Source organism: Hippocampus guttulatus, chromosome 1, assembly GCF_054856545.1.
Source record: "Hippocampus guttulatus isolate MCC_2025c chromosome 1, RoL_Hgut_1.0, whole genome shotgun sequence".
Taxonomy (NCBI): domain Eukaryota; kingdom Metazoa; phylum Chordata; class Actinopteri; order Syngnathiformes; family Syngnathidae; genus Hippocampus; species Hippocampus guttulatus.
In genome coordinates this window covers 24,617,695-24,642,949 of record NC_141261.1, presented here as the reverse complement: position 1 = coordinate 24,642,949, position 25,255 = coordinate 24,617,695, and the positions used below count along the sequence as shown (strand labels likewise).

General features: G+C 44.5%; 1 protein-coding gene and 1 long non-coding RNA gene across 5 annotated transcripts; both read right to left on the bottom strand.

Moving 5' to 3' along the window:
- Positions 1–130: 130 nt before the first annotated feature.
- LOC147211099 (RNA-binding motif, single-stranded-interacting protein 2-like) lies at positions 131–25,126 on the bottom strand. 3 transcript variants are annotated; one of them, XM_086121934.1, is made up of 14 exons: positions 24,903–25,126; positions 17,464–17,648; positions 15,304–15,362; positions 15,004–15,095; positions 8,280–8,437; positions 7,356–7,435; positions 5,746–5,855; positions 5,232–5,278; positions 5,057–5,150; positions 4,910–4,960; positions 4,673–4,783; positions 3,615–3,695; positions 3,450–3,535; positions 131–3,369 (listed from the first exon to the last, which is right to left on the bottom strand). In XM_086121934.1, exons 1-13 carry the CDS (start codon positions 24,975–24,977, stop codon positions 3,458–3,460), a joined length of 1,221 nt encoding a protein of 406 aa, XP_085978060.1. In that variant the 5' UTR covers positions 24,978–25,126; the 3' UTR covers positions 131–3,369; positions 3,450–3,457. The 3 variants fall into 3 exon arrangements, with proteins under 3 accessions (XP_085978060.1, XP_085978071.1, XP_085978051.1); XM_086121945.1 differs by having other exon boundaries at positions 17,464–17,645; XM_086121925.1 differs by having other exon boundaries at positions 4,910–5,150.
- Positions 8,727–11,718, bottom strand: LOC147211100 (uncharacterized). 2 transcript variants are annotated; one of them, XR_015102028.1, is made up of 3 exons: positions 11,351–11,718; positions 9,873–10,433; positions 8,727–9,757 (listed from the first exon to the last, which is right to left on the bottom strand). It is a non-coding gene; the product is annotated as an uncharacterized LOC147211100 (long non-coding RNA). The 2 variants fall into 2 exon arrangements; XR_015102027.1 differs by having other exon boundaries at positions 8,727–9,987; positions 10,084–10,433.
- Positions 25,127–25,255: the final 129 nt, after the last annotated feature.

The following is a 25,255-nucleotide window of genomic DNA, read 5'->3' as shown; positions in this document are numbered from 1 at the left end:
AAAAAAGACTTGAAGAAACACTTGATTTCGTCATGTATTTCTGAAAACTATTCTGTGGTCAGAAGCATCTCCAAACCTAGCTTTAAAAAAAAAAAAATGTTTTCAACATAAACAAATCGACACACATGGCTGAAAACATATGCCTCCTTGGTGGAGGTCAAAATTTATTTTAAAAAAAAAGGACAGTTTATGAAAGTCAATAGCTGTTCGGGTTCTCCTGATAGGCGGATGTAACGAGCGGCATCATGACACAGACACAAAGATGTGAACTGGTCCCAACATTTGATGTGGCCAAACATTCCTAAAAGTGGAGCCATCCGAAATTAGCAGCAATCATTCATTAGTCCCAGTGAGCCACCTCAACATGTTGAAAACCACACTCTCTCACACACACACACACACAAAAAATGGAATGACTGTGTACACGAAGCGGCAATCAAATGCTCTAAATGTGATATTGCTTTCCAAACGTATGCTCCAAGTGGTTCAACATACCAACAACATGACCGTTAGAAGTCAGCCAATCAATTCCATCGTCCCTGTGGATCTAAGGCATTGCCGTGATGTGGAATCGGGCCCTGAAAGTGAGCGGGAGCAGCTTCATGGTTCACGGAAATGACTTCAATTGTCCTTTTACCGTGATCGGCCAGCCTGTGTGTCCGGGATGTAGCTACGCAAACGGTCAGCTATGGGGGTTAGAAAAAAACAAGACATGAGTGACCTCAGCAAAATAAGGTGGATGGTCAGAGCCTGGACGTCATCAAGTTCGTAGTGTTTCAACAACAACCCAATCACAACACAAGTTCCCTTTATTATGCAGTCGCCATTTGTCACAGCACTTAAAAGTGCCCACTGTGAGGTCATATTTTTGGGAAGTGTACTATTGCCTTTGTAAGGGTTATAAATTAATTGCATAGATCATCAGACCTTGGACTTGATTGGCGCAGTTTGGAAGGAGGACATACAGGAGATTGACACAGTACCAGCTGTGAACAGCCTACTAAAACTGCTTATTGCCTGTAAGCCCTTACACAAAACAATCTATGAAAATGAGGTAAGTTTGTTTGTAGCATCTAAACCTCAACGCCACCTCGACACAACGTTCCCAGCAGCCGCGGCAACAACATGGACACAAAGGGACGGCCGTGAGACAACATGGAACGGGAGGGAAAACGTGACAGGCCGTGGATGCCACGCAAGATGTAGAAATCGTCACATTTCGTCCCGGTGCTGAGGAGAAAACTAGTTTACCAAAGGGAGATGGGGGTGGACGCAATCAAATGTGAGCGTATATAATAGCATGTAACGATTAGTAGGCGGTGCAAAGTGGACGGGAGCACGGCAACGCAATTTACTATGCTCACAGGCTGTTTTGCATGGTACAAAAAGATGGACTAATGAATTTGTCGTTGACTGAAAACATCCTCCAATCTTATCAAAGGTGCGCACTCTGGAGCTTCATCTGACTGCTGGGACAATAAACGCTCCAAAGATGCCAGGTGTCAGCCTTTGATCTGCAGAAATCATTCGCACAGTGTGCTATGTATGAAGGATCCAAAAACGTCCGGTAAACTCAAACATAGCGCGGCACCACAACAGACTGAGATTCTAACACGGAGCAAAAATACAGTATGTCGAAAACCCTGTCGTGCAGGACGTTTCGGGCAAACGGGGCTGCGGGGAACGTAATGTAAAAACGTAGCCTCAACAACGAAGAATCGATTCCGGATCAGGAATCATGCTCATGAAGTTTGTGACAGACGCAACAGAAATAGCTGGAAAAACAAAACAAAAATACACATTAAAGCCTCGATGACATTGAACGACACACAGAACGTCAAATAAAACGTTTAAACATACCAAAATATATGGAAACACCGCTGATGCACACAACACACTATCAAAAATAAAAATCAGGGGTTCTTTGAAAAATAGGATGAATCTGAAAAACATCATACATGAAATGAAACCGAAAACATTTAAATAATACAAAAATAGCACACCCAAAAACAAGGCAGTCACAACAAAAAGGCCAGTATGAAAGCATACCATTGGCCACAAGAAAGCAGAGCTATGCTTCTTACACTTGCTGTCCATATTTTATCATATGGATGTAGACAGTTTGGTAGAAATACAAGGGGACGATTGGGGGATGTCAGCCCTTTTGCAGAAAAGGAGAAAATGCACTCGTGATGTGCAGGCCAACTTGTTTGAATATTCCAAGAAGTCAGGTGTGACTGTAGTACAGAAAGCAACATGATTAGCACTTCTTTTAAGCACAAGCAAAGATATTCACTGGAATGATTCAATCAATGTTGCTCTTCTTTCGCTAATCAAGCACCGTGATTACAGGAATTGTCTGATTGTCGAAAGCGTCGTCAGGACGCTTGCATCCGGAAATGGCTTGAGCACAACACTCCCTTCTCTCTTCTAGTTAGCTTTCAGAACAGATTCAATTGCCACTGTATCATTCACGCCCCCCCCCACCCCTCCGTCATCCACCCAAATTTAAAGAGTTACCCTGTCAAATTGGGAGTGAATGTCTCCTAAACTAGGGGTCCCCAACCGCCGGTCCGCGGACCGGTACCGACCGGTGCCAGGCCGCACAGAAAGAACTTGCCTTAATTCAGTTTTATTTATTTCGGAATACGACAGATGTTTATAAACCACATAAACCACACACTTGAGGTGTCATTGTCTCCTATTACCCCGAGATGGGACCGTCTTGTTGCGGAAAATCAAGCTCGGGGCTGTGGTGAGTCGTCATTTTCATGCACTTTGAATTTGCGTTGTATCGTATTTTGAAGGCATTAAACATGACCATAGCGATCAGAGTGTTGCGGCCAAATTAGACGCTCCTTGTGTTTATTATTATATTTCGAAAACACAACAGTTTTCATGCAGCTCATACCATATTATTTTGTTGTATTATTTCTGCCACACCTTAAATGCCGGTCCCTGAAAATATTGTCTGACATAAACCGGTCCGTGGGGCAAAAAAGGTTGGGGACCCCTGTCCTAAACGGACTCAAGTTGCTTTGTCTTTTAACAAACATTGGGGGCACAGGAAGCAAGAATCAAACCAACAAACACAAGTAAATATACAACAAAAAGAAGTGGGGAAAAGCTCCCCACAGAACAAACCAAAGCACAACATGTTGGCTTGAAATGTGTGTTCATCAAAATACAGTCGCCTACTTCAGTCCATCCAAACGCCTTTTCGCCTGACATTCACCATCTTTGTCAGACTGGAGTAGCTCCAAAAGAAAAAAAAAAAACAACAACAACAACCAACCAACCCCAAAAAAACCCAAAACAAAACTACAAAGTGTCCTCTGTCTAACAGTCCATGCTCTTCAAAAGAGAGATCTGACAACACAAAGGTTATTTTTAGAATAATTCAATCAATAAAAGGTAACGTATGCATGCAGGCAATGATTCCAACTCACTGTTGCCTTCACTTGTCATGCTGGTAGGAGTAGCTTGTGTGTTCAGTGCGTGTCTCGATTGCAACAGGCTGTTGGACGGCACTTTCCTGACATGGAGGACGGGAATGTGAGCCTCATGAGGCATTGGAGGAGCCATTTTTGTACACAGATTGGGTGTGTGCTTACCTCGACTGAGATGTTGGCGGGAGGCACTTGGGTGTACTGGGGGATGTACGTCCCTTGCATAGATGTGTTTGCAGGCATGAACTGAAAAATAATTGCAATGTAAGACAGGACAGTGTCCCCCTAAAGTCCAAATACTGTACACTGAAAGTCAGTGCTCTGACCTCTGACCTGAACCTGTTGCCAGCCTGTTGCCAGCCAAACGCAAGGCACACATAGACAAACAACCATCAGCGCTCACACTCACACCTAGGAACAATTTAGAGCAGTGGTTCTTAACCTTGTTAGAGGTACCGAACCCAACCAGTTCATATGCACGCTCACCGAACCCTTCATTAGTGAAAAATAAAAAAATGATATTTTACAAATTCAAGACATTAAAAAACACATTGATGAAAAACAGAAAAAAAGGAAATACAATTACATGGCCTAAGTATATATATTCTTTAATTGTATGACATACTATCACGACAGTCCCACGTTGACTCCTGAGTGAACTAAATTTCCCACTGCACTGATTGGACAAGCAATGTGATGTGATCATCTGCAGTCAGCGATGGACAAGCGGGCGTGTCAAAACTGATTGACATGTTGAGTCGGGTGTGTCTTAACCTTTATTGCAGAGGCTCTGTCGAACCCCTGAGACCGATTCACCGAACCCCTGGGGTTCGATTGAACCCAGGTTAAGAACCCCTTACTTAGAGTGTGCCATGAACTTGTCATGCATGTTTTTGGAATGGGGGAGGAAACCGGAATACCCGGAGGAAACCCACACAGGCATGGGGGAGAGCATGCAAACTCCACACAGGAAGGCCGGAGCCGGAATCGAACCCTGCACCTCTGCACCATGAGGCCGACGTGCCAACCAGTCGATGACTGTGCCGCTATGTTGAGTCTCTCTTTTTTTTTTTCTTAATGTCATCTATGATTGACCAAACCCATCCATCCGTTTTAAAACCTGCCACTTTGCCCACCCGCTGCACGGCGCAGCCAGTTGGCTGCTAACTGGTTGACCCAATTGTGACTCAATCAATGCATTTAACAATGTGCGGATTACTGACCGTGCCGCTGCTGCCCATGGAGAGGTGGCTGAGCTGCTGTGCCAGGGGCCCCATCATGGACGTGGGCTGGATGGACATGGTGTGCTCCATCCCCGGCGTCAGGACAGCTCCCTTTATGAGAACAACACAAGTGTGAGCAAAACAAAACAATAAAAAATTAAATTACATTAAATTTTAAAAATAGAAAGAAAGAATGAACGAAATTGCACAAGAGGCAATGGGATGGAAGTGACTGACCGTGGGCGGCATGATGTACGACTGGTGGTGAAGCCAAGAAGGGTTATGCACCTGGCAAGCAAGCAAATGTGAGAATTTTGTCATATTTGTCACCCCTTGTGTTGACTTTTTGAATGAGAACAAATTCCCACGAGCACTTGCGTGTACCTGGTAGGCGGACACAGGCGAATGCATGTAAGGAGAAAGCGAGGCGGGCCCGATCATCCGGTTGGGAGCCATGCTATAGGGAGAGGAGTAGAACCTGGACAGATGGTAGCGCTTTTTAGTCAGCACAGCACAAAGTCTTCCCTTCGTTCATCCATGCACACTGCTGTATACTGACCCGTTTGCTAAGGCGGTGCTGGGGTCATATGTAAGGGTCATTCCACCCTGGAGGGAAAATGACATTAGACACTGGGCATAGAGTTCTTATTTTCATTTAATTTTTCAAATGAGTCTTGATTTCCTCATACGATACGAACTTGGAAAAGCCTAAATCAAAATGGTTAGCTTGAACCTGGAACGAGAATTTTTTTCATAACTCATTTCACAACCAATGGAGATTTCTGCTTTTGTGTTTCTTATTCTTCGTATGTTTTATTGAGTTCACATGCAGGCATGTAGCCACCCACAAACATATTCCCTTTTGCAAACGTAATCTTTGTAGTGCACATTACACAAAATGCACCCATTACAGTTCATGCACAGATGATTGTGATTTTTCATGAACACTTAGGCCTACTAAACTACTGCGGCACATAGTGGTCATGATGGCTCAGTATTTTTTGGAGCTGGTACTTGGGGTAAAATGTTTGAGGACATCAAATTTGATTTGTGCTCAAGAAAAATGAACTCACAGTCTCTCCCTCTCTGGTCCAGCTCCGTCCGTTTTGCAGATATTTTCCTTGACTCTGGCGCTTCTTCTGGCCTCCATCAGCAAATTTACACAATAAAGGCTCTGGTGGAACTGGACCGGGACATTGAAGGATATTTTAATTAAAGAAATACAGAATATAGTGTAAACTGTAGAGCATTCTCCTTTTTTGATCATTGTTCTCTTTTTTCACTTGGGTTTTTCAGAGAAAATATTTTCATACAAATACAAAATATTAGCTGTAATTATGACATGACTTCTGAATTGTTTAGAATTAGGACGAGGGGGGGGGGATTGGCTGACTCGATTAAGTCGACACAAACATTTGTGCCTTGAAACTAAAATGAATAAAGCTGAAACCATATTTGTGCCATGTGGAATAAAAGTTGGGCCCCTTTTTCATGTTTCCGCATGGACATTTGTTGCTGAAGGACCAAGCCCGACTTCCTTCCTTCCAATGGAGACATTCTCAAACATTTAAATGGTTGCCTAAAAGTTTGGGCTCACCCTTAGACGAAGAAGGACAAAAAGTTTAATGAAATTACTGCAAAGTGGAGCTGACGAAACTTGGAGATAGCAACAAAGAAAGACGCATGCGTGACGACAAAGGGGTGAACACGTGCTGCAAGAGGTAAATAACAACTCAGCTTTGCTGTTAAATTACCATGAAGCAAGTTTAAGACTGGTCACAGTACATCCCATCACTAGTTGATGGGAGCCAAGGGTCTTTCGTCCTTTCATTTGCCATGGTGCATGTTAAAGCTTCTCCGGCTAACTTAGCTCAGCATGGCTTCCCGCCTGTGTCTTATCAACACATCGCTCAGGAAGCAGTGTAACGTGACATGAATATTGTGGGAAATGTGAACAAAAACTAAATACAGAGCAGGTGAGCGTGACAGTCATGGTCAGAGCTTTCATTGTTTAGTCCTCACGTTCTCTGCGGGCTGAGCAGAGAACGAAAGGGCCAAAAAAGGCACCAGTCGCCAGACCCTGGCTTATATGAACTTTCATATAAAAAGATTGTTTACTTTAAGTTAAGCGTAATGCTAAAATACATTAACTTTGGCAAACTTAAGTGTTATTTGTATAGATCAGTGGTTCTTAACCTGGGTTCGATCGAACCCTACGGGTTCGGTGAATCGGTCTCAGGGGTTCGACAGAGCCTCTACCATTCAATTTAAAAAACTTAGACTTATGTCTTAAATTTGTATTGACGTTTTTGCTGTTTTTTATAAATGCATTTTTTTAATGTCTTGAATTTTTATTTTTCACTAAAGTCGGGTTCGGTGAAGGTGCATATGAACTGGTTGGGTTCGGTACTTCTAACAAGGTTAAGAACCACTGGTATAGATGCTTGCTCCTCAGACATTTTACCAGGAAAAAAAATTGTCAGCTGGACTGAATACTCGATAGGATCATAATTTCTAAAAAAAAGTCGCAGTAGTTGTTTTGGCACTTGCGTCAACATTTGAATGTGTCAATGCATGTTTATGTTGGAGCGTTATTTGACTTGTACCCCAGAGAGTGGAACATTTCCTTTTGAAAACCAAACAAAACAAACTGTCCCCTCAACAAATAACACAAACGAGTCACCTGGAACTCCGGGTGGAGTCTTGATATATTTCCCATTGAAATGCTGGATGATGGCTTCACATTTCTCTGTTGACTCCATCCTGTAAAAAAAATTAATACAATGATGAATAAACTTTGGTGCTGTGCGGTGCCTACTCAAGGCAAAAACAAGCCTGCAAATAGCCATCCATCCATCCATTTTCTGATTGGCTTATCCTCACAAAGGTCGCAGGGCGTGCTGGAGCCTATCCCAGCTGTCTTCGGGCAGTCGGCGGGGGACACCCTGAACTGGGCGCACATAGACGAACAACCATCCATACTCACGCCTAGGGACAATTTAAAGTGTTCCGTTAACCTGCCATGTAATTTTTGGAATGTGGGAGGAACCCAAATAGCCGGAGAAAACCCACTCAGACACGGAGTGAACATGCAAAATCCACACAGCCGGAATCGAACCCTGCACCTCTGCACCGTGAGGCCGACGCGCTAACCAGCCACCCTCTCTTGAGCCATCAAACAAATTTTTCACAGAAAGAAATCTCACAGCACAGCACCCCGAAGACAGACCCAAAATTGCAAATCGAGGTTGTTCGTTGTTGAGCCTGTCACACTGTGCCGCTGGCATAGACCGAGCAACTCAGAGTTTTGCTGTCAATAATGTTTGTAGTAATAAGTAAATAATGTTCTATTTAATGATACTTGGCTCAGATTGGAGCCCTTTCAGGCAAAGTTTGTCACCAAACTCCAGAATTCACCCAAAGTGGCGGCTTCAAAGCCAAATAATTGAGTTGAGGTTTAAATGAAGGCATGGGTCCTTGAAACATCTTTCAATGTTTGCTGTTCAAATGATGACCAAGGAAGCTTTTTTGTTAAATTCTTGTTGGTGTTGGGGTTTTTTTTTGGTTTGATTTTACACTGACATGATGAAATAGCCAGCGTTTGTACCTGGCAAAGCCCACTCCTCGGCTGATTCCATTGGCGTCCCGCAGGATGCGTGTCGAAATAGCCTGGCTAAAGGGCTTAAGCATGTTCTCCAGCTCCAGCTCGTCCATGGAAAGCGGCAGGTTGGAAATATACAAATTGGTGGGGTCCTGCTCCTGTTGCTGAAAGCAGAGGCCAGAAGGGAGTCAGAAAGGGTTACAAAGTCATAGGCTTGAGAGAAAGACGTACTCGATGAAAGTTGTCAGGGAAGTTGCAAACGTAACGCTCGGAATTTTCTCTTTTCAACAGGAACGACCATCTCACAACTTGGGACATGTCCAAGTTTGTGTGGGACAAACCAGAAAAAAAGAGAACCCAGATATACAGTGTTCACTCACTTCGGTTATTGTGGATTCATGCGATCACGGATTTGTGACTATAACTTCATCTATTGCCGTTTTACCTCGCTATTTTGCCGATTTTCTCTTTCTTCTAAGTCAGACCAGTTAAAACATTTTTTGAGGTCGGCGGGGGTTGTTTTACAAAAACCAAGATGGCTGGTCGCCCCTAAAATCCCCGCCCCCTCATCGTGGATGCGTTCAGAAATGTGCTCCCAGCAAACTGCTTCACTCAGACTGTATAGAATCAGAATCAGAATCAGAATCATCTTTATTGGCCAAGTATGTAGAACACACAAGGAATTTGTCTCCGGTATAACACACTGCATTAGTATCATCGTAAACAACAAATCATTGAACCATTTTAGAGTAACCAGTAGCAGTATTTGTAGCACAAGAAGAGTGACTACGTCAGTGACTGTTTAAGGAGTTAATGGCTAGAGGGAAGAAGCTGTTTAAGTGTCTACTGGATTTGGTGCGCATGGATCTGTAGCGTCTGCCTGAGGGGAGTAGCTGGAAAAGGTGGTGGGCAGGGTGCGGGGGATCCAGGAGGATTTTCCGTGCCCTCGTCTTGATTCTTGCAGTGTGCAAGTCCTCAAGAGTGGGTAGGGCGGTGCCAACGATTTTTTCCGCCGTCCTAACTGTCCGTTGAAGTCGGATTTTGTCCTTTTTTGTGGCGGCCCCAAACCAAACCGTGATGGAAGAACACAGGATTGATTCGATGACTGCCGTGTAGAACTGTCGTAGCACCTCCTGTGGCAGGCCATGCTTCCTCAGCAGCCTCAAGAAGTACATCCTCTGCCGGGCTCTTTTCAGGGTGGAGATGGTGTTGACTTCCCACTTCATGTCCTGGGAGACTGTGATTCCCAGGAACTTGAAGGTCTCGACGGTTGACACAGGGCAGTTGGATAGTGTGAGGGGCAACTGTGGAGAAGAATGTTTCCTGAAGTCCACGATCATCTCTACAGTCTTGAGCGTGTTCAGCCCGAGGTTGTGGTTGCTCCAGCTGCTCCACTTGTTGGCGGTACGCAGACTCGTCGCCGTCTTTGATGAGACCGATGACCGTGGTGTCGTCTGTGAACTTTATGAGTTTGACAGCTGGATCTGTTGAGGTGCAATCGTTTGTGTAGAGAGAGAAGAGCAGTGGAGAGAGGACACATCCCTGTGGGGCTCCAGTGCTGGTGGTGCGTATTGATGATGTTGTTGCTCCCAGTCTCACCTGTTGTGTCCGTCCCGTCAGGAAGCTGAGGATCCACTGGCAGATCGTAGGGGACACACCGAGGTGGAGAAGTTTGGGGGTGAGGAGTTCCGGGATGATGGTGTTGAACGCAGAGCTGAAATCCACAAACAGAATCCTTGCGTAGGTCCCTGTGCTGTCGAGGTGCTCGAGAATGTAGTGCAGACCTATGTTGACTGCGTCTTCCACAGACCTGTTTGCCCGGTAGGCAAACTGGAGAGGGTCCAGCAGGGGTCCGGTGACGTTCTTTAGGTGGTTCAGCACAAGGCGTTCAAAGGACTTCATGACCACAGACGTCAGGGCGACAGGCCTATAGTCGTTCAGTTCCGATGTTGCCGATTTCTTGGGAACTGGGATGATGGTAGACTGTTTGAAGCAGGATGGGACCTCACACAGCTCCAGGGATCTGTTGAAGATTTGTGTGAAGACCGGAGCCAGCTGGTCAGCGCAGACTTTCAGGCAGGAGGGGGACACTTTGTCGGGCCCCGCAGCTTTCTTGATCTTCTGCTGCTTGAAGAGCCGTCTCACGTCCTGTTCGTGGATCTGTGGTGGAGAAAAAGAGGGTGGGGGGGGGGGGTAGGTAGAGTGGTTTCTGGTAGAGGTGGGTGTGTGTGAGAAATGGGGGTGACCTTTTCAAATCGGCAGAAAAACATGTTTAGTTCATTAGCAAGACCCTTATTGTTCACTGTTTGGGGGGGTGGCATTCTATAGTTAGTGATTGCTTTCAGGCCATTCCATACAGATGCAGAGTCGTTAGCAGAGAACTGGTTTTTCAGCCTCTCTGCATAGCTTCTCTTAGCGATGTTAATTTCCTTTGTCAATTGGTTTCGGGCGTGTTTGTACAGTGCCCGATCTCCACTTCTAAATGCGGCCTCTTTCTCTTTCCTGAGTTGCCTGAGTTTGGGAGTAAACCATGGCTTGTTATTGTTGAAGGAGCGGAAGGACTTCGTTGGTACACACATGTCCTCACAGAAACTGATGTATGATGTTACAGTGTCTGTGTATTCATCCAGTGTGCCCGTTGAAGTTTCAAAGACGCCCCAATCAGTGCAGTCTAAGCATTCTTGTAGAGCTAGCTTTGCTTCATCTGTCCATTTTTTCAGTCTTAACAACCGGTTTAACACATTTGAGTTTCTGTCTGTATGTAGGTATTAAGTGGATTAAATTGTGGTTAGAAAGACCCAATGCTGCACGGGCGACCGATCGGTATGAATTTTTGATTGTTGTATAGCAGTGGTCTAGAATGTTGCCTTCTCTGGTGAAACAGTCGATGTGCTGCTTATATCTGGGAAGTTCACGGTTAAGATGTGCTCTATTAAAATCGCCCAAAATGATCAGGGGTGACTCTGGGTATTTTAGTTCGAGTTTGTTTACTTGTTCGGCTAGCGTTTGTATCGCCGTGTTAGCGTTAGCTTGTGGCGCAATGTAAACACCGACTAGTAAAAAGGAGGTGAACTCACGTGGCGAGTAGAATGGCTTGCAGTTTAAAGACAGCGACTCCAGGTCCGGGCTGCAGTGTGCGTCGAGCTTCGTGACATCAGTGCACCATTCTTTGTTGATATAGAAGCAAATCCTGCCACCTTTCGATTTCCCTGATAGCGCCGTGTCGCGGTCGGCTCGGAGAAGGCGGAAGCCGGGTAGATGTAGCGCGGAATCCGGGTGGCGGTCACTGAGCCAGGTTTCAGTGAAGCAGAGCGCAGCAGAACGTGCAAAGGTTTTGTTGGTCTTTGTGAGGAGAAGAAGTTCATCCATCTTGTTTGGCAGAGATCGTAGATTAGCAAGATGGATCGATGGGAGCGGGGTTCGAAATCCGCGCTGCCGGAGCTTGACGAGCATGCCGGCTCTCTTCACAACATCAAACATATTCTCTTAATTAAATAAGACAATGGAAGGGAAATATCTGGCTTCTCAAAATCAGTTCCATCACTGTCTTTAATGCTCGCTGGTTCATGTTCAGTTGTGATGACCTCAAGCACAAACAAACGCCAAGCAGTAGATAACTTCATTTTCTTGCGGCAATCACACGCTGATGCTGCAACCAAACTTGAACAAATGACAGAATGAAGCTCCCATCCGTTGTGTTCCCTCATCAAAGTAGCGTGTAGCCATGTCCCCACAATGCACATGATCTCGGAGTGTAGATTGGATTCAAAGTTGTCAACGCACTTTGAATGAATTTCCATTCCATTAGCAATGCGTGCGTGACGGCTTTGACCTGCGGTGAAGATGAGACGCCGCCCCACCTCCTCCCTTCAACACCACGACAGCAAACGCAGGAGGGGGTCAGCCGCTGCGGCTTCCAATGAGTCCCAGGGTAATGTGACGCAAACATAAGCCTGCTTGTAAAGCCACCGTGAAGCGGTGAGTGAAAATCAAGTTATTATTTTGTGAGCAGGAAGAAGCCGCATGAATGTCAGTGATCCAGCTTAACGGCGTATCGGCTTTCCCAGACTGTGTGTATGTGAGAGAGTGTTCGAATGTGTTTGGGGCAAGGCCATTCCAACGTCTGTGTGCTTCTCTACCTCTCTCCCTGTGCGTGGTGCGTATGTGTGTGTACTGACATGGCGGCCGGCTGGGCAATGGGCCCTGCTGCCTGGGGAGCTGCTCAGACACTGAGTCAGATGCCACCAGGGAGAACAGGCAGCGCCTTTGTACAGGGAAACCTTCCCCATAGTGATGAATCACACACACACACACACACACACACACACACACACACACACACACACACACACAAAATTATACCCGTGTGTATTCATGGAGTGATGTTTGTGCATCCACGTATTCTACTGTGCATTAATACCCATAAATATATGGGTTGAAGCATACAGCCATGCATGTCACTGCCAACACACACGTACACAAAACACACACACAAGTGGTGGCTTAATTGGCTTTTCGTTGTGCAGCAGGGCTCATATGTGACAAAGAGAAAACGGGAAGGAGCCCGATGAAGCATGGGAAAACATATATGAATCATTTCAACCCATAAACAAGCCATGATACTTTTTGATCAGTCATTATAGTCATCCCAAAAGATTACCCTTAAAAATAAACCAGCTTCCAGATCTCTTAATTTCCTAAATGAAGTTTGTGGAAGCAATAGCTACTAATATACTGTAGATAAAGAATTTACAGTTGGGATTTTTCTAGATCTAAAAAAAGCCTTTGAGACTATAGATCATAGTATATTATTGAATAAATTAGAGAGCTATGGCATTAGAGGCGTAGCATATAAATGGATTGAAAGTTATTTAGATAACAGATATCAGTATGTGTAGTTCAACAATAAAAAATTTAATCAACTGAAGATCACTCATGTAGTTCCTCAGGGGTCTGTGCTTGGTCCAAAACTATTCATCTTATATATAAATGATATCTGCAGTGTCTCAAAACAATTCAAATGTGTCCTATTTGCTGATGACACAACTTTCTACTGCTCTGGAGAAAAACTGAAACAGCTCCTGAAAACTGTGGAAAAGGAATTAAATAAATTAAAACACTGGTTCAACAGGAATAAATTGTCACTTAACTTGAAAAAATCAAAGTTAATTGTTTTTGGCATGAGACCAATCAAACCAAGTTAAAATTATGGTAAACTCAATTGAAATGGAAAGAGCTTATGGAAATAAGTTTCTTGGAGTAGTAAAAGATGCAAAACTATGTTGGACGCCACATATAGATCATGTCAAAAGAAAAATATCCAAAACCATATGAATCCTCCTCAAAACCAAGGATGTGCTGAATTAGAGATCTTTGTACACATTATACTCTTCATTATTACTAACATATATGACCTACTGTGTGGAAATATGTATGTAAATATATGTATATGTGGAAAAATGCCTGTAAAACAAACACACTCCCTGTTTTAAAACAATTTTAAAAAAGCTATCAGAATTATCAATGGCTCTAAATTTACGCAACCCACGAATCCACTATTTATCAAATTAAACACAATGAAATTTTATGACCCGGTTGACTTCAAAATCACCCAATTAATGTACAAAGCACACAATAACCTCCTTTGCCAAAACATCTGGAAGCTTTTTGAAATTCGAGAAAGTTGCTATAATTTAAGCAACCTATACAAAAAATCCAAAACAAGAATAAACATCAAGCAAAGGAGTATATCTGTAATCGGTGTTACTCTGTGGAATAAGTTTGAAACTGACCTGAAAATGAGTGACTCGCTTGCAGAATTCAAAAACAAATTCAAGAGAATAGTACAAAAAAAATACATACAGTACATAAATCAGAATTAAGCTGGTAAATTTGATACATTTATTAAATATAGTTATACATCAGAATTACATTGATAAACTTATTAAACGCAGTTATGAAATGGTATTTCCATTATGAATATGAGAAAATCAACATATAAATGTGCTAGAATGTGTACGTATATACAAACCAAAAGTTATAGAAATAGATAGCACACATTAGGGTAAAAGCATATGTTGATATGCAGACTTTTTCCTTTTCTTTTCTGATTGAAAAATGATCAATTTATATATTATTACATAACAAGGGGTAGGACTAGATACGTTTTTTACTTCTTCCTACTCCTTTGAACATGTAATTGTGCTGTATGATGGCTGTCTTTTCCTTTCTTACAATTTTACTTACCTTCACTTTCTGTCAATTTATTACTGTATTGTATATTTTATATATTCAATAAACAATAAAAAAACAAGCAACCAAAAATAAATATGCACCGGAAGTACATGCAGCAATGAATCTCTGACACCTCGATAACCCAGGTTAAATTTTGTTCCTCCTTAACATGTCCAAATTGTCCCTCAGTCTAGAAATATCAGTTCAGCTTCTTTGACACATACTTTCGGATTTATTTATATTTAAAAGCCCAAGGGAGGAGGGGGCGTTATCTGTGTCCCAGTGCACAAAGCATGGTTCACAAAGACACCTTTGGATGAGTCTAGCGTGGAAGAACTTGACCTTAAGATGATCTCAACCCCATCAAACGCTCTCTACACTAATAGTGTCTCCACTTTTGCTAACATTTCAGATGAGTGATGAACATTTCTATAGTTCTATTCAAGAGACTGCGGGTGATAATGAGCATGGTTGATGTATCCAGTGGCGCTCGTACCTTGGCCATCTGAGCCTGCACGCCCACCGTCTTCAGTGCTGTCACTGCCTTCTGAGCTGAGGCTGGACTGTCAAAGTCCACAAAGCCATAGCCTGCAAAAACACAAGATGAAAGACCTTCAGGGACCATCCATTCCACACGAGAAGCGGGAGTGTGACTATACAGTGGGTGACAAACTCCATAAACACTCGGGAAGGACAGTCACTAATTTAACATGAAAGATTTTGTGAAAATTCTCTAAAAGACTTTACAAAGCATGCAATAGATGTAAGAAACATTTTTGGAGTGCTCCATTTTCACCTTTGCACTTGTTGGTTGTCTTGTCCAGTATAGCCTTTGTGGACACGATTTTCCCATAGCTGGAGAAACAAGAAACAGGAATTATTTAATTCAATCCAATATTGTCCTGGTAAAAGAGCCTGCATGTGCATGCAGTGTAATGGGATATGCCTCTTCTGAGCTGTCCTGCGCAATGCTGGCGCTCAGCCACATTCTCATTCCGCTCAGCAGCCTCACTCCAGGCAGCGTCATAGCCTTCACGGCTATCCATCCACACTGCACCACTGTCACATTTCATTCATAAGGTTTACGAAACAGCCTACGTACGAAGAACTGGGATGTCATGCTTCCTCTGTTGGATTGTGGCAACTTGGATCGGAGGTGGGGTTTTTCAGGACTGGCTAAATAAGGACATGTCATCAAATGTCCATTTCAAATTGCAGCATATGGACATGTCAGTGAGAAATTCATCGCTATCGTCCACTGGTTGCCTAAGTGGCCACATCTGTATTATTGATGGGAGCTCCTGCCAGGCCTGCCTCTTTCACGGTCTACTCTTGTTTCCAACTCCACGCCGTACCCATCGACTGCAAAACAACGCTGCCATCTTACATCTGGATAGAGCCGTGCAAATGCTTTGATTGCGTACTTCCCATTCAGAATAGGATGATTGGTAGTGGAGAAGAGGCGCAGGAAGGATGGAGAGGATCCAGAGACGAGCCCGATGTCTATCCAGGGTCAACGAGCAGCCGTGGACCAGAGCCACAAAGCAGCACCCGGCGGATACAACTGGAGGCCAACCCCCGTCCACTGCTCTCATCTGCCTACGCAGTGCAAGTGGGGGAGGGGAGCTATCCTCTACTTGTAGCCTCAAACTTGAGCAAAGTCAGTCACGATCCATCGTTGACACGACCGCCTGCTGTTCTACACAGGCAGCTATGGTAATAATCATGAATCTGTTCCTTCCAGTAAAGTTTGTTGGAAACCTGATCCTCTCTTTGAGCCTCGTCAATGGAAGGGAGTCATACTGGCCCCTAATGTGCTGCGCTAAAAGGCAAATTTCATGCTGTGATTTTATCAGGCTGCGTAAAAGCAGAAATATGAGAACCACCCCCGCAGAACAGAGCACCACCTGACCCACAACGTGAACCCAACTCACTCCAAGCCTCTCTGATTCTCTCCATCCACATCCAGCCCCCAGCCCCTGTTCATGCCATTGCCATGTTTGTCTTTCCCTTTCCCCCTGGGCTCGCCGTTTCCTGTTGGGTTGGGCAGCCTCATGTGAGCTATATCTTCCAGACAGCTGTAAAAGAGCAGGCCTCCCCCTCCCTTCCTGCCTCCCTGACTTACTCACGCTCCCTCCTTTTCTCTCACTCTTTCCCTCGGTCACATTTTCTGTGCTCCGTTGCTTCTCATCACCAGGCTCCATTCCTCAATTACGCTCGCATGGATCATTCCTCTCCGCCGTGCTTGTTTCAACGGCTTCCACGGGAGCTCCAACAAACATGTCCGATTGATTGGCGTATAGTGCTGTTTGATGTCACAGCGCTCTTTTCAAAACTCCCAAAATATCATGAGGCATTTGAAAGAACTTAGAAGAAGCGCAGCGCTGGAGAGCTAAAGTCATACAAGTTGTACGAGCTGAAATGTAATGAGAACTCATTACACGGAGCGAGGCGCAAGTTGTTGGAAAGTTTGTGCACAGCTGCAACAAACTCAGTGGCCTTTCTTTCCCCACACAACATGACTGGAATGAACCTTTCCATGCCAGAGACGTCTACACTGAAAAAAAGGATCCTTTGGATTGACTGAACATGTACATCGGTTACACGTGATTAAAATGTGCACAGGGTTTCCTGGGTTTTCCTAAAAAAAAATATATATATATATACTGTATATACCAAAGTGTTAGTTTCAGACATTTTAATCATGTGCAACAAAAAATCGACCACTTTTTCGTTCAGTTTGCAACAGTGAGTTTCATCATTCATACTTATTTCAACTTGCACTGGATTTTTTTTCCATCCAAACACATTGAGACAGTCATCCATCAGCTATGCCTTCAGCCGTCACTCTGGTCTCTGTTCCTAACATCCTCTAGATCCTCTCAGCTGCCTCATGAGAGAAGATGTATAGCTTGTACATTTACATTTTGGATCAGTAGCTTGCTGGGTGACTTACGGCTGACAGAGTTTGACCAGATCCTGGTCTGTGGTTCCGGGGTGGAGGCCACGGATGTACAGGTTGGTTTTGCTTAGCTGCTCGACGCCATTATTGCTGATGTTGCTGATGGTGCTGGTATTGCCGCTGTTGCTGCTGGGGCTTGGAGGAGCCATCTGATGATTGGAGGGAGACGCATATGTCTGCTGGAAAAGACATTTAGGCATTTAGGTGGTGCCCTTGGATTTATGGCCCTTAGCTCATGTACTACGATGCTTCCCATTCTGTGCAACCAACGGTGGCTGGGAAACCCAGGGGGACTTGATAAATCATCCAATTTGGACTTAAACTCTGAAAAAACACCCACTTTCTATTCTTAACATGTTTTGTGGAAGAAGAATTGCACTCAGCAGTATGGTAATGTATTAAAACACATCCAGTAGTAATAACATTTAGTCTCCACATAACACATAAAGAGAAATAGAAATAGAAAGTGTGAGCCAAAAACACAATTCCACCTCATGTCCTTCCTGGTCTTTCTTCTGTGAGTTTGATCGACGTTGGCAAACCAGCTTAATGGTGCATATACTGCACCCAACTGATACTGTCCCAGCACGAGTAGGAATGGGAAATGACGGTGACCCGATATCGTGAAGCGGGCGTCTGAAGTGCACTCCTATCTCAAATTTTTGCTTGTCTCTCAAGACAAAAAAAAGCGACAGGGCTGTATCTTGAAAAATTCTAAAGTCAAGGCACCACGGTATCCATTTGTCAAACTCAATGACATAAAGTATGTCTCTCTTTTAAAATGCTTTATGTAAACCTGAGAAAAAATAGATGATTAAATATGTATCTGATGGGGATACATCAAAGCTGGACTAGAACAAAGTACTTGCTTTTCTGTCCTGCCTCTAAGTGTTGAACTGAATTTCAAATGCTTCCCTTTACCTAACCAAGCACTGAATGGTCAGGTATGTTGAAGTTCCTGTGAAGTGGTAAAAAATGTCTTGTAAATCTACGAGACCACAGACAATATTGTTGTTTATAACAACCCTGACCAATTTCAATGATTCAATTATCACCAAGTAGAAATTAGGCTTCAAAACGGTGAAAAATCACGCAGTGTCTCTGCTCTCGAACATGCCGTGTATGTCAAATGTCCTGAAACCACTTCATGTAGCGTTTTTCTGAAGCCGACACATCTCCAAATGGTTTTGTCATATACGATCAAAATGATTGTAACTCGACTGCCCTGCCTCCAATATGCTGCAGTGACCCTCTCTACCCGAACTAGTCTCTGGTTGGGTGCTCTCGCCCACAATTCGAGGCTTTGTAATTGGTTGCCCCTGTATGAGCTCACTTTTGATAAGCTGACAGTAAGCAAAGACAAGAAAAACTTCTCGGCATCGCACACTTTTTCTTGACTTCAGTGACTGTGTTGAATTCCCTCATTTTGTTGGTAAGTGTGTATACTGTGTGTGTGTGTGTGTGTGCATGTGTGTGCATGTGTGTGTGTGTGTGTGTGTGTTTTAACTTGGATTTACTGTGAGAAGGTAGCAGTCTATACCAGTAATGTATACAAGCTACTTGGTTATACTCGGTTTTATAATCAGAGCTGGAGTGACCGCCATACTTCTGCACAGTCTTTTTAAAAACCCAAAAGAGCTTCGCTCAAAAGGAGGCCTGTTATCTCTTATGACAGTGAAGATGGATGGACTTGAGCCCTTCTTCGATTGGGAACCTTCTATGGCACTTGTAAAAGCTTCAAAACAAAAAAGCAACAGGGCAATATTGCTCAGCAGGCAAACCACAATGAACATGTGAAACAGTGTATTTGTTGAAAGAATATCTTCCTTGTGCTCACACTTGTCTTTTTTTATTTGCATGTATTTATTTTGTGTTCAGCTGTTTGATAGCTGCTGTTCCATAAAGTGTGGAATATATTGCCCGAAAAGTGAAATGATGTATTTTCTGCCTGAAAGTAAGGAAAACTCTATTTTTCAGTGTTCGTATTATTTCAAGGGCCGATTTCAGGTTTCATACTTTCATTAAGAAAGTCTCTTTTCTGCACACACTCTTGTATATGTTTCTAAATTCACTATTAAGTTGACAGGGCGGTGCTCAGTCGCCCTTGGTCGGGTGCTTCAAGCACGAAACCAATCTGTTTCGTTACTTTTTTGATGAAGCGACTGATTGCAATTACAATTTGAACAATGCACAGAACAAGCCAAAAACTAAATACTGTAGCCCTTAGTCACAAAAAAGTCTCGACGGGTTTCACATGGCCCACAGCTGTCAAATATTTACTCTTCATCCCAAAAAATAAGAAACTTTATGCCACACGCAAACAGCTGGGTCAAGCATGCTTTTGAAAATCTTCTGACTTAACTCATGATGGTCCTGCTAAAGTGTGCTACTACAGCCGTGTCTTGGTCCTGTTCTTTGGAGCCCAGAGTTGTGAATGAACTGAACAGCAGTGCGGTGCTTGGCCTCGGTTCCATCCCAGTGTGTCAATGCCGGATGAGGAAGAGGAACTGTTTGATTAGTCAGGGTCAGCAGGGCTGGCCTGAGAACAATGGCGTGGCTTGTTGGATAGCACAAGCACCAGCATCTTGTCAACAGAGACACACTTGTCAACAGACAGACAAGCTCATTCCGACCCTCCCATTTGTCACTGCTACACAATTGAAGAAATCAGTCCTTTTTATTCTCATTTCAAACTCACAAAATCAAGGTGATCTTCCTCTTTTGGGGGACAGTTTAGAGCATGTAACTAATCCAGCATGCATGTTTTTGGATTGTGGGAGGAAACTGGAGAAAACCCATGCACCCACATGCAAACGCCGCACAGGTAGGCCTGGAATCGAACCCTGCACCTCTACACTTCTCTTTATGAGTGTGGAGTGTGTTCTCAGACCTGCTCCATCTGAAAAAGTGCCCCGAGAGCACTTCTGTTGTGATTTGGCACTCTATGTCAATGCAATCAAATCGAACTGAATAAAACAGAAAAAAACGTATCATACCGATGGTAATAGATGGACATGCTAACTGTAACATACCCAGTATGAACTGTTAAATGCATTGTATGCATGCATGTGAAGTGGTGAGTCATGAATGCACCCAATGTCTCATTTCCCAGCGTTAACCCCTTTATACTTGATAGTTCAGATATGAGAGGCAACATCTGCTTTTTATATCTCCACTACTAAAATGGATTTGTGAGACCCAAAGTGTTTTGCAATTTGGCCTTTTTCCATCTGACCAGCCTGTGAAAATCCCACAGCCCATTCATCGCCGTGGTCCCGTCTAATCCCCCTCCCGCTTCTTTCGCCTCAGTGGCGTGCTGTTAGTTTGAGCGCAATCACAGCTCTTTCCTGTGCTTTTGCTCGCCTTCACAGCGATTATCAGGAGGGATACACCTGCAGGCCCGTGGAGATCCAATCTCATGCCTGGCAAGAGAGGCCTGTCTAAGAGGGATGGCAGCTTGTTTGTGCTGAAGTGCTAATCCCTCTCATGTGCTCTCCAGTCAGAAGGTAGTGTCTCATTAAAAGTGCACTGCCGGGCTCCTTGAGAGAAAAGGACAACAGTGAGTCGCAACCAAACCGACTGCCCATCTGCCTCAGCGGTCAGTCCTGAGCTCTGCTGCAAGGTGTTTTCCACCCATGTAGGGTTGAACTCAAAGTGTTCCTGTGCCGAGTGCAGGTTGAGTGAGTCAAAGGGCCGTAGACTGGCACATCTTCATTTTTATACCAGGGCAAGTCTAGTTTAGCGTGTTTTGGCAGAGCACACTGTCCCAGGTTGAGCGTCCCAGTGGACTGAAGGCGTTGTCTGTTACATGAGCTGACAATTTGGTGACATAAAATAGACAAGACTAAAGACCAACTTGGCGCAGGTGGTGTAACACGATGTTGGTGGACTTGATCGAGGCGCAGGCTGACAGATTCTGCGCTGTACGGACGCGTCATCGTATTTCATTCTGAAATATGACAACAGTGTGCATCAAATTTTCTGAGTCATTGTAAAAATAAATTCATGCATGAATGCATTTTCATTATTATTATTAATTCTAAAAGCATGAGCATACCACGACACAACCGGTGGCTGTGTATGTGTATGTGTGTTGTGACACACAGCTGCAGCATTGGGGGTTGAAGGCTGTCTCCACCTGCCCACTTTATAGCAGTTAACTTGACATCATTCGCATGTATTTCCAAATACTTCTTGCAGTTTCTTATAAACATACTTTGCGTGCGCCAATCTCCACCACCAACTCCAGCAATTCCGTTCGGCCATGTTGACTGCGCATATCCCTGCCCGCAATTCAAAGGGGATGAGGGAGGATGGAGGGGAGCTGCATCGATTGCCCGGGAATCAAGTCGGCTGTGCTCAGTCCCACAACGGCGGCAACACCCATTTCTGACTGTGGCCATTGACGAAAATGCCAAAAGAAAGAAAACTCCACCCATGCACACAGACAGATAGCACTTTGCGCTGGGTACCAAAATGAGCCGACTATTTCCTTTTAGTTTGTCTGAGTCACCCCCCCCCCCCCCCCCCATCCCATAGTACCTTCTGGGATGCTGCTCTTGACCTGTATCACATTGTCATTGCAAAGCATTCCTTTCATTCCGGTGGAATCCACAAATGTTTGTTTGTGTTCCTGTGCTGCTGAGAGCTTTTGGGGGTGAGCGTGTTGGTTTTAAGATTAGGGCTCAAGATGTCAATCGTAAATTCCTGCAGGCGTTTTCAGCAAGTACAAGAGACCTCTCTGTGCACACACAACACACATTCGCGTACAGCTGCTGTCTGAAGTGATTAAGGGCCAACTTGGCATTCCCACAGCAATAAGGCTTTATCCAGGTGATAGTTGCAAAGGGACAAAGCAGCACCTTCAAACATATATCCGACATCGTAAATGGTCTGCAGAGGGAAGTGATGTGCATCCAATGACTCAAAAGGCAATTAGAATCGGTGGGTGTGGAAGGGGCTACACGCAATTTGACTCGAGGACTTTCATATCCAAGACAGGACGTACCGCATGAGCCTGATTGCATCTGCGGTCCAAATACCTTCAGTGTCACCGACACTCAGGATCTCAGAATAAACCTTCAATAATTGAATTTGCTGTTTTATTTACAGTTACAATATAGAGTTGCGCACGATTCTTCCGGGTATGTAAACATTTGAGCACAAGCCCAAATATCACCAATCACCACTAGTTGTCAGATATACGGTTGTGCTCATACGTTTACATCGCCCGAGGGGGATGTAAACGTATGAACACGACTGTACATGCGATGTGGTCAATTCCAATCTGCCGTTTACATGCATCAGTGCCTTCTTCAGATCACACTTCTATTCATGCAAATGCTTGAGAAAGACAAGTTGCAAGTACCTTAGAACAAGTTCTCCAATCACAGACGAGCTCTGGTCAGATGCTGCCCATTTTCAAGTGAGTGAACGGTGACATCACTCCGCATTAAGTCAAGACAGAGCATGTGCAGACCGGATGCATTATTTACATGGCGACTGTGCGGAACCTCCAAGAGGAATATACTGGACTGTACCACCCTGTGGATGCCAATCAAATTTCACTCACATTCAGCCTTGTCACTCCAGTGGATGTGTTTCATTTGGTCATTTCGTTCTCTTAAAGGGTCCATGAAAACCCGACTAATCAGTTGCATACAAGTGACCAAATTCCGAATCATAAATGTCGATCGCCACGTCCAACAAAAATAAACACACTGATACACCTCAGAACTCAGCATTGTTTTCATTGTCAGGGCAGATGTATTGACACTACTCTCTACTCTGTATGATATGTTTTCAAACACTGTCGCAAAAGAGAAATATGTGAATATCTTACCGGTTTTGCAAAGATAATCTGAACAGGCAGAGTGGAGAAGATCAGAGCACCAAGTGATATTATCTTGTGATATGCCCTTTTTGGAAGGAGTGGGGGGGGGGGGGGCAACAATGAAGATCCCTGGTGTTCTGTCTTTAAATTCTATTGAAAAACAAGACGGCAGGAAGGTGGACGTATGCTCTCAAAGTTACTTCGACACAATCTTCTAACACCTTATAAGGATAGTTCCAAAAATCTTCGAGAAAGGATCACATCCTCTTCATGTGAACTAGAGTACAGACGAAGTCAAGGTATGGGAGCGGCAGGAAGAGCGAGGGGAAATGTGTGGAAGTTCATAGAAAGCAGAGGAAGAGGGGGGGGGGTGAATCTTTTAATCCTTTTCTGGTCTCCGCCCTCTCCTCTGAGTCAAAGACACAAAGCAGGAGTTAGCACTTGAAGCTGGAATTTACAAGGACTGCCTCTGTGCCACTCTGGCATTCTGACAATGTAAAATGTGTCCAAATCAAGTGGTGGATGTCTTCTTCGAAAGAAGATGTTTACAGAACCTCTCTCGAAGTAATCAAACTGTCTGAATGCAGGATTCCAGAAATTCCAGCCGCTAAATGTGTGCAATCTGAATCTCAGCCAGCCGCGAGGCGGGATGGGAATAACAGTGGGAACAGAGGGAGGTGTTCGATTTCAGCATTGTTCAAGCCTCGGGATAGACCGTGACGAATATTTCCACATCTTCAATCTCCGTTTTGAACATGAATCTTAATTTCTAGACGTGACATGTTCTTTCCATTGCCTATGCAACCATAGTTAGATTATACATCCCATATAGTATACATGAGTGGTGTTAAATCCATGCAGGCATCTGCACTTCCATAAATAACAATGCAAAGGGATCTAGTCCTACAGTTTGTACATACGGCAGCTTTAAAAATAGATTCCAACGTCAACTCATGAATTATTCATTTGCGCAATCCAGTCGCTCATTGTTGGAGTTGATATTGGTCCACCTCTAATCGTGTTGCAGTGCAATCGATCTTGTCCATGTAGTCCAAGGTAAGGTGACTTTTGTTGTGAACTTTTTTTTCTTTCACGCGGCCTGCGTGCCCCTCTCGGTTGTTATCACTAAGGGACTTGAAGGGGTGGGGTATGTCGCGGGCGTAAAAGAGCCAAGAACAAAACTTTGCCAACTTGTGATGAATGCAAAGAAGACGTCATCCAAGCACGGCGACATAAAAATGTATGAATAAAATTTGGATTTGAAACCAAAAGACCTGGACCAATTGATATTGTCGGGATGATCACAGTTGGGTATTCTCGTGCGCAGCAAAGCGAGAAAAGGGCGAGCAAGAGAGAACAGAAACCAAGGCAGCGACCGAAACCATCTCCGACGTGAGTTCACCACCACGCCGTGTATCACTAAATCAGTGAGTCTAAATGTTGCACGCAGCCAGGCGTGTGGTGGAAAGTCGGGTCGCCTGCGGTTCACTTGGCTCAAGGACACTGCAGCTTCACGCGGCCCCGAACTGGCGCCGAGCTGCGAACGAGGTGTCGCACTGGCAGCCAAACGGCAAAGCGAGCGACGACCAGCAAAGTTTACCTTCTTGATGCTTTTGCCCGGGTAGCCGTTGTACGCGTTCACTCCTCCGGTCCGGGGCGGCACAGAGAGCAGCATTTTGACGCGGTGGAGCGGACAGCCGAGAGCAGCCAGGCAGCTGACGTCAGCCGGGGAAAGTGAGCCAGGAGCCAGATCGACGAGCCACGAGCCACGAGCGGCGCTGCTGATTGGAGTCGCTCGCCGCACTCCACCTGCACGGTTGCCGCTTGGGTTGGGATCGCTCTCACAATGGTGCGTGCGTAGGACGCCCCCGCCCCTTCCCCTCCCTGACCCCCCCCCCCCCCCCAATCCCCCCCAAAACATCCAATACGCACAGTACTGTACACTATATGGGT

Bases quoted from the DNA above. Each gene is read 5' to 3' on its own strand.
- LOC147211099 (XM_086121925.1), bottom strand. From the start codon at position 24,977: ATGCTGCTCTCTGTGCCGCCCCGGACCGGAGGAGTGAACGCGTACAAC. The intron at 7,436-8,279 runs GTACAAACGCTG...TTTTTTTTACAG, and splicing joins CGAGGAGTGGGCTTTGCCAG to GATGGAGTCAACAGAGAAAT. The intron at 5,856-7,355 runs GTGACTCGTTTG...GTCCCGGTCCAG, and splicing joins GACTCCACCCGGAGTTCCAG to TTCCACCAGAGCCTTTATTG.